The 18094-nt window shown below is 53.0% G+C and overlaps 2 protein-coding genes across 16 annotated transcripts; both read left to right on the top strand.

The window, feature by feature from the left end:
- Positions 1–44: 44 nt before the first annotated feature.
- On the top strand, positions 45–4371 carry Samd10 (sterile alpha motif domain containing 10). 4 transcript variants are annotated; one of them, XM_021646330.2, is made up of 5 exons: positions 45–374; positions 1879–2060; positions 2150–2321; positions 2674–2814; positions 2967–4371. In XM_021646330.2, the coding sequence occupies exons 1-5, from the start codon at positions 251–253 to the stop codon at positions 2987–2989; spliced, it is 642 nt and encodes a 213-aa protein (XP_021502005.1). In that variant the 5' UTR covers positions 45–250; the 3' UTR covers positions 2990–4371. The 4 variants fall into 4 exon arrangements, with proteins under 4 accessions (XP_021502005.1, XP_021502021.1, XP_021502014.1 ...); XM_021646346.2 differs by having other exon boundaries at positions 45–341; XM_021646339.2 differs by having other exon boundaries at positions 106–374; positions 3454–4371.
- Positions 4372–7636: 3265 nt separating this feature from the next.
- Znf512b (zinc finger protein 512B) lies at positions 7637–18083 on the top strand. Of its 12 annotated transcripts, none has more exons than XM_060382680.1 (17): positions 7637–7764; positions 9390–9515; positions 9769–9911; positions 10207–10335; positions 10429–11015; positions 11114–11340; positions 11441–11512; positions 11593–11739; positions 11874–11998; positions 12090–12182; positions 12314–12412; positions 12494–12664; positions 12981–13175; positions 13429–13530; positions 13884–13946; positions 14462–14560; positions 15137–18083. In XM_060382680.1, the coding sequence occupies exons 2-17, from the start codon at positions 9392–9394 to the stop codon at positions 15386–15388; spliced, it is 2628 nt and encodes an 875-aa protein (XP_060238663.1). In that variant the 5' UTR covers positions 7637–7764; positions 9390–9391; the 3' UTR covers positions 15389–18083. The 12 variants fall into 12 exon arrangements, with proteins under 12 accessions (XP_060238663.1, XP_021501957.1, XP_060238662.1 ...); XM_021646306.2 differs by having other exon boundaries at positions 7659–8007; XM_021646300.2 differs by lacking the exon at positions 7637–7764 and adding an exon at positions 7917–8007 and having other exon boundaries at positions 11593–11778.
- The last annotated feature ends 11 nt before the right edge of the window (positions 18084–18094 follow it).

Below are 18094 nucleotides of genomic sequence, written 5' to 3' on the forward strand. Positions count from 1 at the left end.
TGCCCTGGCGGACACCCTCAGCATACGCAGCCCGGCGCGCCGCCGATACACCTCCGAGCTCCCGGAGCGCGCTTTGCGCCCAGGGCTGGGCAGCAGGTGCTTTTGCCGCGCAGACTCCCCGGCCGCGGGGACCGGCTTGGGCTCGGCCGGCTCCGGCGGGTGGGGACGCGGTGCGCGTTGCTCACTGGCCACACTGGCCGCCTGGTGCTCCGCGAGGGGCGTGTGCCAGAGCCGCGCACCCGCGGGCTCCATGTTCACCGAGCTGAGGTCAAAGCTGAGCCCCCCGCGAGCTCGCGCCGGGGCTGTGCGTACAGGCTTCGGGGAGCGCCCGGATGTGGACGGTGAGCTGGGATGGACCCAGGCACAGGAATACCGTGAGCGGTGGGATAGGAGCGGGAGGGATACCAGGGCCCAAGGAGAGCACCCGGGCTGGACACGGAAGGTTTCCGGGTGCGGCCACCGCGGGGGTGGGGGGGTTATTAACTAGAGTCCAAGGGCCTTTGTCCAGCACTATGGGGCGGGAGGGCGGCGGTCAGTCTTAGGCCTTGGCTTGGAGTGGGGATGACTGTCAGGAGCTTCTTCACCAAGCTGACACCACTCAGGTCGACCTTTATTTACTTCACACAGAGAAACCCCTCCCCAAGCCCTAATGTTGGGGTCGAGGTGGGAGGAGGCATGAAATGCTGAGGCTGAGCTTGGGAACACCGAATCTGACCCACAGCAGGGAGGAAATAGGCGGGGCCTGAGCAGCCCTGGCAGGTGCGGTTGCAGCTAAGACGTTGGACTGGTTTCCCTTGTGAGGAGCGGTCTAGCCATAGCCCAGGGAAGGCCCTGCAAAGCCCTCAGACTACAGTGTCTATTCCCTGGACCCTGCTCGCTTAGAGTAAGTCTTATGGCTACCCTCAGAGTAATGGCCACACATTTACTCCTTAAGCCCACCTTCCTTCTTCTGTTGGTGTAAAGACACCGCGTGGAGTCATTTGTTCATATCCAGTATTTATGGATGTTTTCTGCAAGACCTGGGCAAGCCTTAGGGATCCAGACATTGGCCGTCCCCAGACTCATGCCAGTAGTGATTCCCATAAACGACCCTAAAACGAACTTGACAAGCGCAATGAATTAGTGGGAGAAGATTCCCAGCACACCTGTGCTGGCTAGTCCACGCCTAGCTGGCGCCCTATTCACACTAGTTGTTCCGGGGTAGGCCCTGCAGAAGCCATACAGAAGGGAAATCCAGCGTGTGTCTGGCAAGTTCTTGTCAGCTTCCCCAGAGTTCAAACGTTTTGCCAGTGAGTCATAGTTAGAGACTGTTGAAGACATAGATGGATGCACACCCTGGTCCTGAATGACGTGTAGAAGACTTGTGTGCCAGTCCAAGGCAAGGGGCAGAGCAATTCAGGGCATCCCTGGAGATCGTTCCCCTGGCCTGGCCATGGGGAGGTTCATCCTCCCATCCAAACACACTTGGGGGCAGAGTGTGGGCTGTCAGCTGATAAAGGGAAAGGCATGTCCAGTTTATCTTCTGAAAGAAGTCCTCCAGACAACTCTTGCAATTTTTTTGTTTGTTTTTGTGGTTGTATGTTGTTGGTGATTTTGGTTTTTTGTTTGTTTGTTTGTTGTGTTGTATTTTTTGGTTTGTGGTTTGTTGTTTTTTTTGCTTTGTTGTGGGTTTTTTTGTGTTTTTTTTTTTTTTGGTTTTTTTTTTTTTTGGTTTTGGTTTAGTTTGGTTTTTCGTCTCAGGGTTTTGAGTGTTTGAGATTCCCCATAGAGGAGAAATTACTCTCCTCATTGGTAGAGAGAAGATTTACTTGTCAGGAAGCTGAGTCACAGGGGAGGAGCCTGCCCCTGACCACTCTGTATGCACATCCCTGCATACAGCCTCTGCCCATTTCAGCTTCTGCCAGAACCTCCTAGAGCACACAGTATCAGCTGAGAACATACCCTGCCACCTGCCTCGGACACCAGGCACCAGCCTCACATGGCATGACTCCCGCAGCCAGAGGGCATCCAGCAGCAGGCCAATCAAGCTCCTTCAACAGCCGGGCTCAGAGGCCCCCCAGGTACCTATCCGCCCCACCCACCAACATCTTAGCCCTTGCCCTCAGTTTTTATTCCCTTCCTTCTTCTGACCTTACCTCCCCACCTGCAGGCCCGGCTATACTCTGATCACTATGGCTTATACCATACAAGCCCTTCCCTGGGTGGCCTGACAAGGCCGGTGGTCTTGTGGAGCCAGCAAGATGTTTGCAAGTGGCTCAAGAAGCATTGTCCTCACAACTACCTCGTCTATGTCGAGGCCTTCTCCCAGCATGCCATCACTGGTATGGTGGGTCATGGGTTAGGGAGGATCAGGATGCTCAAGACTTAGTCAGCCTTGTCTTAACCTATAACCTCCTGAGTTAGCCTCCTTTCTGCGCCTCTGTTGAATGTGTGTCTCTCTGCCTCTCTCGTCTCTCTGCTCTGTCTTCTGATGGCTTCTCTGATTGGCCTCTATCTTTTAGTTAATCTTGTCTTTTTCTCTACTTCGCTTCCTTTAAGAATCCCTGAATCTTTGCTCCCCTTTCTTGATCTGTGGTGGGTTTGGTTTTGGTGTGTGTTTGTCTATCCTGATGGAGAGTCTTATTATGCTTTGCCTCTGTTTGCCTCACTGCCTTCTTTCTTCTCTCTCCTTAGGCCGGGCTCTGCTTCGGCTGAATGCAGATAAGCTCCAGAGAATGGGGTTGACCCAAGAGGCTCAGAGGCAGGAGGTGCTACAGCAGGTGCTCCACCTGCAGGTTCGTGAGGAGGGGCGGAGCCTCCAGCTGCTCAGCCAAGGTTAGTATCAGGGAATTAGAGTACCAGGGTTGGGGGAGGGACTAGGGTGTGGGATGACTATTCTAGCCACAAGAGGGTGGCTGGGGCCATCTGATAAGGACCATCCCTTGGGTGTGCCAAAATTCCAACTCTCCCTCCTATCCATCCTACAGCTTCCTTCGGAAACATGTCCTAGCTGCTGCCTATACTTGGACCCCAGACCCCAACACTGTGACCAGAGCCCACAGCCAAGGATGAGGCAGAGCTGGCCCTACAGCCCCTTTGGATCCTGCAGGATACCCGAGTGGCTAAACCTAGTCCAGTGAACAGGGAGGGATAGGATGCCACCTCCAGGTGCCTCTAAAGAGGCACTGCAGGTTCAACCCTGTGGCTGGGAGGGTGGTTGCTGCCTGCTTATAGACCTTTCTTCTAGGATCCAAGCCCAGGTGCACCCCGGTGCTGCTGGCAGCAAACAGGGCAGCTGCCTGGGGCTAGAGTGGGGTTTGAATGTCCCCAGACTCCCAGGGAGTCTGTTTATTTATGTTCCCTCCAACATGTGACCATCCCCTATCCGAGTCATGAGGCTTCTAGTTCTGTGTCTTCCCTAGGCACCTCCAGGTCAGCCACACAGTGGGACAAGCTGTCTTGGCTCTCTTTCAGGTGTATCCGTCCCCTAGCTCTCCCAGAGTACAGCCGGCCCAACCTGTTGTCACAGTGATGGTCATCAGTTCAGCTAGGCATCATGTCATGTGCTTCACTCAGTGGTTATGAAACTTCTGCCTCCCCTATCCAGTCATGAGAACTGAAGTTGAGAGGGGTCCAAGATGCTCAAGCTGCGATGCCAGTGTGTGGCACACAGATTCCAGGCTGTACAGGTGACTCCGTGCACAGCCCACCAGTTCAGCAATGTTCTCAATATTAACTTTGAAGAAGTGTTGCTTTTAAACATCTTCCCTATTCTCTGGCTCTTAGAGACCATCTTGGAAGGGTGTGTGGGTGTCCGTGCTCGAGTGTGTGTGCGTGTGCGCCCTCAAGGTCTATGGCATTCCCATAAAAACCTGTATTCACACAAGAAAATTATGTAGAGTTGTTCCTGCCATGTGTCACCAGATACCTGAACAACCCTTCCTTGGGGATTTGGGGGCTGGTGCTGCCAGGAAGAAGGACAGTGAGGATGACCCTGGCAGCTCACTTTCACTCTGCCCACTACTAACTTTTCCAGGGACTCTAAAATCTCAGGGGCAGTTGAGGCTCAGCCTCCAGTTCCCTCTGTGTGCCAGGAGCTGGCCTCGATTCAAGGTTGCTCAATACAGTTAATTTGGGGCACTGGCCTGGTATCTCCCATTCTGTATGCCCTCCATCCATGGAGGGGGCCCCCTTATTGTGTTTGCCTGCCTCTAGAATCCCCCAGTCCTGTGCCTGCCAACCAGAGGGCCCTCTCTGCCCCCTTTCTCTCACCTTTGTCTTTTCTACCCTGTGTTTCTGTCCTGTCTTCATTGGTTTTCGGTCACTTTTTTTATACTCTGAAAAAAAAAAAAAAAAAGAAAACTCAGAAATAAATCTGGTTCTCAAATGCCATCCATCAGTGTTGGATCTCTGAGGAGCAAAGGGTTGTCTAGGACAGTGTCTGCAGACAGAGCCACTAGAGGGCAGTGGTTTTGCATCCTGGGGAAGCTAGCTGGTAACTCCAGGGCACCAGGACAAGCAAGATATCTCAAGTAGAGGTCCTATGGATGCCACCTCGGTTTGGGACACAACAGTCCTGACATACACAAAACAGCTTGGACCCATGGAATGAGGCTCTCTAGGGCTGACCTAACAGGGTTTCTGCTAGTTCATGGTCTAGGAGTATAGCTTGATACTGGACATGGTTTGTGGTTCAGGCCTAGGTTTGATCCCCAGCACAGAGACAGAAACAGCCTTATCTATTCAACTTGCTGATAGCTGTCTGGCACACCTGGGCTCAAGGCTATATCACCAATCTATTTATGTGATCATCCTCTTCTGGCTGTCAAATATCTTTAAATTAAGGGTTCACTTGGGTAATCTAGATAGATCTCAAAAACTTCAGACACATCTACAAAGACCCTTTTTTCCAAATAAACTATCATATCAGGTCTAGAGATTTAACATGGTCATCTTCTGGGTCTCAGTTTTCAGCCATGTCCTGACATACATAGGACACACCCTGGATATAGCAATAAGATATACAAATAGGAACACAGAGGCACACACTGAAAACATAGTAACACAACACCCAGACATACCTGAATATATGCAAACATGCTTGCCTCGTTTGTCAGCCACAATGATACATACAAAGATTTATAATGACATCCTCACACACAAATGTTAGTGCATAATCACCCACTAACACAAGCACGTGAGACACAGCGTAGCACATGGTGCACATAAGCACACTACATGGTAAAATGTCTTGACACCTAGATACACAGAGCTCAGCTGCAGGAAGGTGGGACTAGAGAGATTAAGAGCACTTGCTTCTCTTGAAGAGTTGAGTTCCCAGTACCCACTTCCAGCAGTTTACAGCTGCCTGTAACTCCAGCTTCAGGGGATCTGATGCCCTCTTCTGGCCTCTTTGCACATGAGACATACACGTACACACACATACACACACGTAGCAAAAGCCACCTGTAGCGCTCTTTTTAAAAAGTCAACTTTATTTGGGGTGTTTAGGCCTCTACCCCTCTTAGTGGAGAGAGGGGTCCCAGACGCCTTTACTTCTCCCAGCTATTTAGGGTCAAGGCATTCTTTTAGGGCTCTGTACCAATCCCCATCAACCACAGACATAGCCAGTGGTCTCCTCCACGCCGCTGCACCCTGAAGCATCTCTCTCCATCTGTCTGCTCCAAAGTGCCACACCGTCTCTGGTCTCTCCAAACTGCTACATGCCACATGCCAACACCAAACACCACCACACACACCTCCTCTTCTCTTTCTAAGCTCTCCTTTCTACTCTCAAGAGTCCTAGACCATACCCCTCTCAATGCAGCAGTGGAAGGATGCTAACAGCGGGCAAAGATCATGGTCCTCCCCCAGCAACCCCCGAAACCTGACCATTAACAGGTGGGGACAAACTATAGCCCAACTAAAATCCCACACTTGGGGTTAAAAAATTTACACAACTGAGTTTTCAAAGAAACCAAAACTTCCATTACACACACACACCACACACACACTTAAAAGTTAGCCCTTCAATCTGGGAGGCAGAGACAGGCATATCTCTATGAGTTTGAGGCCAGCCTGGTCTACAAAAAGGGAGTCTGGGACAGCCAGGACTGTTACACAGAGATGCCCTGTCTAGAAAAAAACAATTTTTTAAAGTTAGTCCTTCAAATCTTGACACATAGTTAAACATGATGTTCATGACCTGGATATGTTATAGGCATCCCCCACACTCTGACATCTAGTTACGTCACCTGGATACTAACACACAGGTGAGCATCAATCTTACAGGACATGCAGGTATGCCATGACATCATGATGCCCACATTAACATGATTACCACCTAACTCGGTAGATCACCTATGGGCATTGGTGTGTCACACTTGTGAACACTCAGATTTACACAAAGAAAGCAGACAACCTTGAATGCGCCTCAGTATGCACATTGATCCCTACCAAAATTCTGATGTTCCGCCCCCTGGTAGGATCACATGCCCTGAATCCCAGCATATGGCGGCAGATGCAGGCGGATATCTGAGTTTGATGCTGGCCTGATCTGCGAAGTGAGTTCCAGGCTAACCAAGGACTACAGAGTGAGACTCTGATTCAAAAAAACAATGGTTGGTGGTGGTGTTGGAAAGGCAGGATAGCAGCATTAAGGCCACCAAATGAAAGCTGAATTTTTTTTTCCTTTTAGCTGTTGATTGCTCAGTTCTTCAGTAAGGAGACTGAGGTTATGAACAAATGAAAGCTTGGGTTTTTCGAGACAGAGTTTCTGCATACCCCTATTTGTCCTGGAACTCACTCTGAAGATCAGGTTAATCTAGAACTCAGAGACTGTCCTGACCTCTGACCTTAGCACTCCTGGATATAGCAGCCCCTACATGGCCCCTCTGTTTGAGTTGATCAAAAACTGCCTCTGCCATCCCAAGTGCTGAAATTGAAGGTGCCCCACCACCTGACACTCAATGAAAGCTTATATTTTACTAGAGTATTCCTGGGGCCCCTGTGGACCCCCAGACTTTATACTCTACCTCCTTACCCGCCGGCCCCCCAACCCCAGTCTGCCAAAGGGGAGTTTATTTCTCTTATTTATCCCCAAGTCCTGTGGGTTGAGGTGTCATTACCCCCAGATCTGGCTGGCACTAGCAGCCCAGGCTCTGAAAAAGCTAGGTACTGGCCATTCATTGGTCTAGGACCACTGTTCACAAAAATGGGAGTTGATTCAATAGCCAGTAATAAAGCCTAGAGGTCTTAACAGTGTCTAGATTGACTAAGGTGGCCACAGGGACAGACAGAGGTTGGGACACGCCCTGACAGTCCATGGATGTCCTATATAATGGCAATCTTCCTTCACAGGCTCTACTTCAGCTAGTGCAACCAGACAGATGGCTTAATCCATGAGACAGGATTTAGGGTAGTGTCCAGAGTTCCTGACATGCCTCAGTTTACTCGACTGTCCACAAAGCGAATCCAGCCCAAATCACGCGTGACAGACCTCTTGGCTCTAGAGGCAAGTACTACCTCGGCTACCGATCTCACAGGCTCAAGGAAGAGACGGGCCCCACTGGCCCCTTCCCCGCAGTTGCGGCTGCGTGGATACCGCGAGAGTTCGCCCCCGCGTCGTCCCCCCCCCCCGCAATAAAACTGTCAAAGGTAGGAGGGGCGGGAGCGCGCATGTGCGCAGCACGGCGCGCAGTGTGCGCCGCCCGGACCCCGCGCCCCGCGCCCCGCGCCCCGGCTCCGGCTCCGGCCTGGCCCGGCCGCACCCGTTGGGCGCTGCAGGTAAGCGCCGGCACTGCCCGCTCTACCGCGGTCCCGGCGCCACCCGCGCCCCCGCACCAGCCCTGTGCCCAGCCGCCGCCCCACCGCTCCCGGACCCGCGCCGCGCCCCGCTCCCCGCGCCGGCGCCGTCCTCCCGCCTCCTCCTTCTCCAGAAAAAGTCGCCATTTTGGTTCACTGCCTTCGCCCCCCCGCGGTTGGCGCTTCCGGGCCAGGCTGCAGCCCGTGTCCGGCCACAGGTGACAGGTGGGTGGCCACGGGCCTCCAGGTGCACGTCTTGGCCTCGCTCGCCTGGCCAGGTGGAGTGTCCTGTGTCGGCGGCGGCCCCCTTTTCTCTGGAGGCTACAAGGGAGATCCCGGGGACCCCAGGTGGAGGAGGGGTTTTCCTCCTACTCTGGCGGCCAGGCCTTAGCCATAACTCTGATTGCTGCCCAGGCGCTGAAAGACTGGAAGGGTGCAGCAGGCCCTATACTCCGGGCCTCAAATGTAACCATGGTTCTGGATAACTCATTTCCTTCTGAAGCTGCAAAACGAGGACGCCCATAGAACCTTGGGCGTATTTAAGACCCTCCTCCCCTCCCCTATGCCCACGATGGGGTGTTGCCCTTGGCGATGGATAGTGACTGTCCTGACCTCTGACCTTAGCACTCCTGGATATAGCAGCCCCTACATGGCCCCTCTGTTTGAGTTGATCAAAAACTGCTTGAACCTTGCACTTTGCCACCGCCCCCTTCTGTGGCTTTGGATGCCTCTCGGAGACCTCAACTCCGTTTTCAGGGTATATGATGCCACAAGCAGGACAGGTTCCTGGAGGCAGGAACATGCTCTATGAGGCCACAGAGCCTCATAGGCTCTGGAGAGTGGACCTCTGCTTGCTAGTATTGGCTGTAATTTGTTTAGCTGAGAATAGCAAGAAATGGCCCATTAGCCTGTGGTAGCCCAGGGTCTGAATCAGTATCTCCATCTGGGTAGAGGGGCCCTGGCTGCACAGAAGGCTGAGAAGACAGGTAGGATGGCTCAGTAAGCATGGGGACCAAAATATGTTCCCAGTGGATCTTCACTTTGCCTACCAAAGAGATGGGTGCCTGTGGTGGGGAAGCAGGCATTCAGTACCCATGTTGGCTTCTGTCCCTTTAGAGAGCTCTTCAAGGGTGCCTATCTGGGTAGGTTCGTATTGCATTTCTGAATGGACAGGACCCTGAGGAGAAGCTATCTCTGGGGCTTCCTGGTGTGGCTGAGTGAGCCAGCAACTGTTACTGATGTTAATTGTCCCCCATGAGGAGTATTACCAGTCTCCTTCAATTGCATAGGCCCCTTCTGAACACAGGACCCACCTGATCCTCAGCACGCTTTGGTATAATGTGTCTAGATGAGGGTATAGGTGAGAATATCAAATGTAGTGGCAGTCTTAGCTCTTTCTACACTGCTCATGCCTTCTGCGTTATATGTAGGAGAACTTGTCTGTACAGACTCCATTCCCTGAGTTAGAAGCCCCCATTACTTGCTTTTTGATATGATAGACATAGAAGGTCAGGGCTAGAGAGGCCTGTTGTGGACCCCTAGGGATAGCCCTACTGAAAGTCCTGGGTTGGGTCTATTCATCTCATAGGTCTGTACTTGCTCTGCAGAGATGACTGACTCCTTCTGTGTTGGAGGAGGCCGCCGGCTTCAAGGATCCAGCAAAAGTGGACCTGGAAAGGGTGGCAGCCGGAAGGACGTCCAGCTCTCCATGTTGCAGGACCCACCAAAGCTAGGTAAGGAACTAGGGCAGAAATTGATTTTAGAGGCTACAAATAGCCAGTGACAGAGTTAACTCCCTGGATATTCTGAGGACCTTTGTTGGTTGGAGATTATTAGATATAGCCTGAGGTCTCAGCTCTTGTCCTAGGTTAACTCTTGGCCCCTGGGCTTTGATATAGGTGAGCTAAGACTCAGTCTGGGCTTTCTGCCCCTTGGGGGTTGGTGATGTTGTGCAGCCACTGAGCCTTGCTGTCTCCTGTGCTGCAGGGATGCCAGTGGTCCACAGTGGACATACAGTGCCTGGCCAGGCCCCACTCTGCTTTGACCCTGGAAACCCAGCCAGTGACAGGACAGAAGGGAAGAAAAAAGGGAGGCCGAAAGCCGAGAACCAAGCTCTCCGAGATATTCCTGTGAGCTCCCTGAGGGTTAGGGTGGGGCTCATGCTGTTCAGCCTGTGAAGGCCACTGCCCTGCCCTTACCAGCCCTTCATACATTTTGTGCCAGCTTGTTTCAGCATGTAGCCTAGGGTCCTTGCATCTGACTGTTAACAGTTCCCAGTGGGCTATGTTAGTAGTTCCCAGCAGAGCCCTGTAAGCATGGCTTGAATTCTTGGTCTGCTCTTGAGGTTGAAGGACTTACTTGGCTTGGGGGAGCTTTGAGTCTGGGTGGCTGCAGGTCAGCAGCTTGGCCTTTTCCTCTGCCCAGCTCTCTCTGATGAACCAGTGGAAAGATGAATTCAAGGCACACTCAAGGGTGAAGTGTCCAAACTCAGGGTGCTGGCTAGAGTTTCCCAGCATCTATGGGCTCAAGTACCACTATCAGCGGTGCCAAGGGGTAAGGGTCTGTGGGTCAGGGAAGAGGAGGCCTGGGGGTTCATCTGGGCAGAGGCCCCCGGGGCCCCATCCCACACCTGCCCTCCCTGCCCAGGGTGCTATCTCAGATAGGCTGGCCTTCCCTTGCCCCTTCTGCGAGGCCGCTTTCACCTCCAAGACCCAGCTGGAGAAGCACCGGATTTGGAATCACATGGACCATCCCCTGCCTGCCCCCAAGCCTGGCCCAGTCAGCCGGCCGGTCACCATCAACCGGCCTGTTGGGGTCAGCAAGCCCATCGGAGTGAGCAAACCTGTTACTGTTGGCAAACCAGTGGGAGTCAGCAAGCCCATTGGCATCAGTAAGCCAGTCACAGTCAGTAGGCCTATACCAGTTACCAAGCCTGTCACAGTCAGTAGGCCCATGCCAGTCTCTAGGCCTGTGCCAGTCACCAAGCCCATCCCAATCACCAAACCTGTGCCACTCACCAAACACATGCCGGTCACCAAGCTCGTGACAGTTACAAAACCTGTGCCACTCACCAAGCCAGTACCAGTCAGCAGGCCCATTGTGGTCAGCAAGCCAGTGCCGGTCAGCAGGCCCATTGCCATCAGCAGACACACACCACCCTGCAAAATGGTGCTGCTGACCAAATCTGAGAACAAAACACCTCGTGCTACAGGCAAGAACAGCAATAAGAAAAGGTACAGAAAGCCATTTGGGGTGATGAATTGTCAGGTGTGCCTGGGGGTTGAGAGGGCTAGTGGGTTTGCGTGAACCTCACCTTGAGTGCCACTTGCAGGGCTGCAGATGGTTTGGATGCTTGCCCCATCCTGCCCAAGCAGGCGAGGCCAGAGAACGGAGAGTACGGCCCATCCACTGTGGGCCAGAGTGTAACCTTCCAGCTGAATACAGATCCCAGCCACAGCTCCCTGCTGCCAGGCAGCAGGCCCTTGATGGGCAAAGAGGCACTTCGGCCTGTAGGCCCAGTGTCCCAGCCAGAGGAGGACCCTGAGCGCACAAAACACAGTAAGACAAGCCCTGGGAGACTAGCCATGGCCGTGGGCTCTGGCCTTTCAATGGCTATGTGACCAGGGTCTTGGCACTCATTTTCTCTATCCTGAGTCAGGAAGGAAACAAAAAACACCGAAGAAGTTCACAGGGGAACAGCCATCTATCTCAGGGACCTTTGGGCTCAAAGGTAAGACTCCAGCCAGCTGGCTACCTCTGGAACTGAGTATGTCAGTATTTGGTCCATATCCACACTGTTTCTGCACACAGGCCTGGCCAAAGCTGAAGACAAGGCCCGAGTTCATCGTTCCAAGAAGCAAGAGGGATCAGGCTCTGAGGAAGTGCGGAAGAAGGTGCTGGCCACCCCTGTCACTATCAGCAAGGAGGCACCAGCTCCTGTGGCCCACTCAGCCCCAGGTGGGGGCTGCCTGGCAGGACCCAGGACAGGTCTCCATGGTGGGCTGGATTCTGTAGCTAAGGCATGGGGGAGACCCATGGAGTCCAGGGCATTTGGGAGCCCCACAAGCCTGAGGCCTGGCCCTGCCTCACAGGTGGCCCTGAGGAGCAGTGGCAGCGAGCCATCCATGAACGGGGGGAGGCTATCTGCCCCACCTGCAACGTGGTTACCCGGAAGACCCTCGTGGGGCTCAAAAAGCACATGGAAGTGTGTCACAAGGTAAGCCTCCCATCCCCTGGCCCCCCAGGGCACACGGGAGGGGGGCTTCCCTGGCCTACATGGGATTCTCATAGTTAGACCATGTCTACAGTTGCAGGAAGCACTCAAATGCCAGCACTGCCGAAAACAGTTCAAGTCCAAGGCCGGCCTCAATTACCACACTATGGCTGAACACAGTGCCAAGGTACGGTTCCTAACTCCCAGTTCCCTATCTAGCCCTGACTGTTGACCTCTCACTCTGCTGCTGCTCCTCTATGCCTGATTATGGCCCTAACTCCTGGCTGGCATCAGGTCTGAGGCTTGCTCTGTCTCCAGCCCACTGATGCTGAGGCCTCTGAAGGGGGAGAACAGGAAGAACGCGAGAGGCTTCGAAAGGTGCTGAAGCAGATGGGACGGCTGCGCTGCCCCCAAGAGGTCAGTGTTGGACCCTGTAGGGGTGTTCAGGACAAGGGAACCTGGATGATTGCTTACCTGGTTTCTGACCTGGATCCCCAGGGCTGTGGGGCTGCCTTCTCCAGCCTCATGGGTTATCAATACCACCAGCGGCGCTGTGGAAAGCCACCCTGTGAGGTAGACAGTCCCTCCTTCCCCTGTACCCACTGTGGCAAGACATACCGATCCAAGGCTGGCCATGACTATCATGTGCGTTCAGAGCACGCAGCCCCGGTGAGTGGCCTATAATACACCTTGTCCTTGCCCTAATGGACTGTGGTATCATGCATGTGTTCATGAGTCCATGTGCTTCCTGAGAGGTGTAATCTCTGCCTTTAGTGAGCCTAAATCTTAAGTGTCATAGGAGGAAGGATGGGAGCCTGGTGCCCCGGTGTCTTGTTTTTCTTGTGTTGTCTACATCTGCATTGTGAGTCCCCATACCTGCAGGGACCACACATGGCCAACACACATGGCCAATTCTAACTCCTGATCTCTGGATGTCTTCCTTTTCTGTGGCTCATACTGGCCTCTGTGTATCCTTGCTTTCCAGCCCCCTGAAGAACCTACAGATAAGATCCCAGAGGCTGAGGACCTGCTTGGGGTAGAACGAACCCCAAGTGGTCGCATTCGTCGCACTTCGGCCCAGGTTGCCGTGTTCCATCTACAGGAGATTGCAGAGGATGAATTGGCCCGTGACTGGACCAAACGGCGCATGAAAGATGACCTTGTGCCTGAGACTGCACGGGTGAGTGGCCCGCCTAAGGGATGGGCAGGATCTTGGCCTTTGGTCATTCCCTAATTGCGACCCCAACCTCTTGGTCTCTGACCAGGACAGGCCTCATTTGATTCCCCTGTGGCAGCCATGTTCTTGTGACCTTGGCCATCTACTAACCCCATCTGTGAAGGGGCAATGAGCCTGCTGCAGAAGCACATGCATTGTGTCAGACCAGTATGTGCCTCAGCCTGAAGCTCACCTGATGCTGTGCCTGGCTTTGCAGCTCAACTATACTCGGCCAGGCCTCCCCACACTTAACCCCCAGCTGCTGGAGGCATGGAAGAATGAAGTCAAGGAGAAGGGCCATGTGAACTGTCCCAATGATGTAAGCTGGGACCAGCAGGTAGTGGGAGTGGGACATGGGGGCCCAGGACAGAGGGCTTAGGTTTGGCCCTTCAGGCAACAGTGGAGGTTAAGCCAGTGAGTGTCCTCTTGGGAAGTAACCATCTTCAGTATGAGCAGCCTGTCTTTGACCCTGGGGTTCTGTAGGGTCTTCCCATAGATACCACATTAACAAAGGGGACTTCAGTCTGGAGGCCCATATACCCACTCTGCCCCAAATCCAAGGCTCCAGGGACCTGCCCTCAGAAAGGCCCCAGAGTGGTCTGGGGTTGAGGCGGGATACCCCTTGTGTGGAGTTGTGGGAGGGCTTCCTCCACAGCTGTCTCCTGCCTGCAGTGCTGTGAAGCCATCTACTCCAGTGTGTCCGGCCTCAAAGCCCATCTGGCCAGCTGCAGCAAGGTCAGTTCTGGAATTGTTACCATGGCTTTGGGGTGGGGGGGGGCTCTGGGCACTCATGGCTTTCTTTTGCTAAAGGGTATACCTGCATCAGTGTACGACCCCCACTCTGCCTACTACATTTGGTCCCAGAAACTAGTTGATGCTCAACAGGTGGCCCAGAATCCCCTCCCCCGCCTCGTTCCCTATACTAGTCATTTAGCTCCAAGGCCTGCCCTGGAGTCTCCTTGTCTAATATGGTATACATGTTCATCCTGACCTGAGCAGAGGAGGGCACACTTGCCTTATCCTACCCTCCTCTTATTTCCTACTCCTGTAGCAGGGTGACTTATAATCCTATTGCAGGGTAGTTTCAGTCCCTAAACCCACCATTGACACACATACTAGAAGACAGTGCAACTGTCTTCTCTCTGGCTGACCCTGGTCCTAACCTTTTAGCAGCAGGATAAGGGCTTGGACCAGATGTGGGTGCTTTGAATTTTCACAAAGTGGGGGTACTGGACTACTGTGCATTGCAGGGGGACCACCTGGTAGGGAAGTACCGCTGCCTGCTATGTCCCAAAGAGTTCAGCTCTGAGAGCGGCGTCAAGTACCACATTCTGAAGACCCACGCAGAGGTATGACAGTTACCTTTAGCTTGTGGGCCCGCAGGCCTTAGGGATGGGTAGTAGAACAGGTGGCTCACGTGGTGTACACTGAGAAATATGGTGTATTCTTCTCAAAATAGGGTCCACTTCCCCTAAAGTGTTAAAAGCATGAGGTGATAAATCTTGAAAAAAAAAAAAAAGAATAGTCTGGGGCGCCCCAGTTTGGTACCCAGCCACTGAGTGGAGCCTGCCTCAGCAGGGGCTTCAACCACTTTCCAGCAGTTGCATGCCTGATCAAAAAAGTAGTTTAGGTGGTTTGGGAAAATGGTTCAGTGGTTAAGAGCACTTCCTGTCCTCCCAGAGGATCAGCGTTTCTTTCCCAGCATCAGTGTCAGGAGGCTCCCTGGCCTTTACAGTGCACTCAATGCAGATGCCCATGTAGATATGCAGACAGAAACACCAAAAAACAAAACAAAAACAAACAAAAAAAAAACAATAAAAGGTGTGAGTGTGTCTTTTTTTTTTTTTTTTTTTTTTGGAAGAAGAATTGGATTTGTAGCTTTGGATCAAGGTTCCCAGTCTTTACTGCAAGTTTTCTCTCTCTAGAATTGGTTCCGGACCTCAGCTGACCCACCTCCCAAACAGAGGAGCCAAGCCTCCCCGATGCCCACGAAAGAGAAGAAGAAAAGTCTGTCAGGAGGAAAGAAGCGGGGCCGCAAGCCCAAGGAACGGTCCCCTGAGGAGCCAGCATCTAAGCTTCCCCCTAACAGGGATGACTGGCCCCCAGGAGGCAAAGACAAGGGGTCCCGGGGCTCCACTGGGAGGAAGGCTGGAGCTGGGAAGGCACCTGAAAAGTGAGCCTAGTGGGCAGGGCCTACCCATCATGCCCTGCGTTGTCCAGATTAGGGGAGCCAGTTCCAGACCTGTCCTCCACCTCCACACACACCCCTATCTGTCCAGAGGGTTGGCAAAACACTCTGCTCCCCCTGAAAGTGGTCCTTCCCCTGTTAAGGCTGCCTCAAGTGGCTGGGTGGAGCTCTCCAAGAATGCCAGGGGCAGCAAAAGTGCAATAGGCTGGGGGGCCCAGCCATTCCTAAAAGGACATTCATGGACCTGGCAGGGTCTAGAGCCTTGGCACCATGGGGCATGAAATGTTCTTGAACAGTGAAGTGGCCCCATCTCCATCTCCCTCTGGCCCAGTAGGGTACCCAGTCTAACTCCCTAATGGCTCAGTCATTCCTGGTGATCCATAGTTGTGGGCTGATGGGGCACCCAAGCAATCTGGTTGCCATCACTTGGGCCTGGCCTCCACCCAACACTGGAACTCCAGTACTCCCAGCTACCTCCCAGGACAGACCCTGTTTAGCTACTGCCATGCTGCCCTGACAGCCACCCACCCATCTGTCCTCTTGCATCCACCTCTGACCCCCTTGCTTCTGTTTTCTACCTCTCTGGGCCTGCTTTCCTCCTCTGTCATCCCTGCTGTGCTTCAGGCCCCACCCCACTTGACTGATGTGGGTCATGGTGGAATATGTAGCCTTCCAGGCAAGGAAAGAACTAAGTGTTCTACCTTCAGGGAGGCCCAGACCTGTAGCTACTGACCTGAGACTAGGATGCTCCACCTCCAGCTGTTAGTTTCTGATCTTGTGGTTGGTGCCCTGAGAGGTGTTTTCTTGGGGCCAGTGCCATGTGAAGCAGAGACTGGCAGAGCCTAGATCAGGGGTAGCACCTATGAGAAACCACATATGTCTGCCATGCTAGGTGGGCCCATAAGCCAAGTTCTGTGGAAACCCTCTTTTCCCCCTACTTTATCTGCCCTCAGTATCTAGTGGCAGCCAGTCATTTGATACAGAAACTGAAGGATAGTGAAAGATGGGGTCTCAGCCAGTGGAGCGCCTCTAGGCTGGGCCCCACCCCTTTCTTTAGGGGCCCTGAGGATAACAGGGTCTGCAGTTTGGGCAGGGCCAGAAGGAGAGATCTGGCCTGCTTCTTGGTCCTGTGTTCTAACCCTACCCACCACCCCCAGTGAGCTGGAGGGGGTTGGAATAGGCTTTTTCTAGTGTGGGTAGGGTTAGACTGAGGTCTCTGCTTCTGATCCTGGATGATGTGAATTTTGATATTTGCCTCTGTGTGTCTCCTGGATGTTGTTGATGCCAGTCTTGTTGCTGTGACAAGTAGCAACCTTTTTAAAAATCCTGTTTTTTTTATACAAAACTCAATAATATTATGTTTTGGTGCTAAGGGTTGCCGGGTGCTGAAGGTAGAGGTGGGCTGTGGTACTGACTGGCACCTGCCCCCTAGCCTCAGTGGAGAGGACTTCCAAGGAGGCCAGCTCCAGGGAGATTTGGGATGAAGTCCTTGTAACACCCCTCTCTAGGAAGGCTCTGACTCTGGGTAACCCTGGCCTAATGTACTGTGGGTGTGAACGGACTCTGCAATTCCTATACACTTTGACTTGATCAGAGAGTAGCTGCAGAGGTGGGTATAATTTAGTGTCAAAGGGTAGGCAGGGGCTTTTATGTGGTGGTGTGCAACTGTGGAAGGGAAGGGGGGCCCAAGTGCACTTTTCACAACACCTCTGTGGGGTGTGACCATCCACCCCAGCCTCTCAGGTACTTGGCACTTCTAGAGATAAGTAGGACCTGGGTTTGCTAGGGTTTGAGTTTCCAGGACATACCATAAAGCCCACGTGGAAGCCTTGGTATGGGACTGGGGGTTCTGGGAAGTTGATGTTTAGCACTTTAACTCAGACTTTGAAGTGGGTAGTGGGGGCAGCTGTCAAAATGGCAGGTGGCTGTGTAGCAGCCACCGTGGCTGGTAAGAAGTGGCAGGCTAGTCTGCAAAACTTTTTCATTAGTCTGCCCACCTCCCTACTCTGGCCCAAAGGTGTCCACCAGCCTAAACAGACCCTCAGTAAGAGGGACCATCGTGGCAGAGTTCAGGAGGTGGTGGTCATGGACTTAAAGGCCCAAACAAACCCTGGGTCCTTGGCAAAATGCAAAAGTCAGGGTCTCTACAGATCTACCTCTGGCTCAGCGCTTGCCCTGCCCTAAAAAGCAGAAGTGCCAAGGGCAGATATTTCATGCAGAACCAGGGTGCACTTTATGTTCCTGCACAGGCAGATAATGGTGCCTCCTGGGGGCTTTGGGGCCTTTCTGTCCCTGTGGTGGTTCTGAAGGGAGAGCTGTCCCTATGTTCCCCTGTTGGGTGAAACCCAAGCCCCTTGCCCTGGAGGCCTGATTTCCCAGGCCACCCCTCATACCTGACTGCAACGCCTCCTAAACTTTGGGTTTCTTGGTTTGGTTTTAATGCAGTTCTCATTACACAAGTGCATTTCTGGCTATCACTTGTAACCATAGATATACATGCATATATATTCTATCTACAAAGTGTTTTATTTGCAAGATGTTTTGAGGTGAGCTTGGGTCCTGCCCGCCTTGTGATCATCTGTCCCCATCATCAACCTCTGGCCCCGAGTGGTGCGGTGGTGGGCCATCAACTGTATGTATTAAAATCACTGTATCAAATAAATGTTTATTGATTTTTTTTTCCAGGGCTTTTGTG

Source organism: Meriones unguiculatus, chromosome 4 (genome assembly GCF_030254825.1).
Source record: "Meriones unguiculatus strain TT.TT164.6M chromosome 4, Bangor_MerUng_6.1, whole genome shotgun sequence".
In the NCBI taxonomy this organism is placed as follows: Eukaryota; Metazoa; Chordata; class Mammalia; order Rodentia; family Muridae; genus Meriones; species Meriones unguiculatus.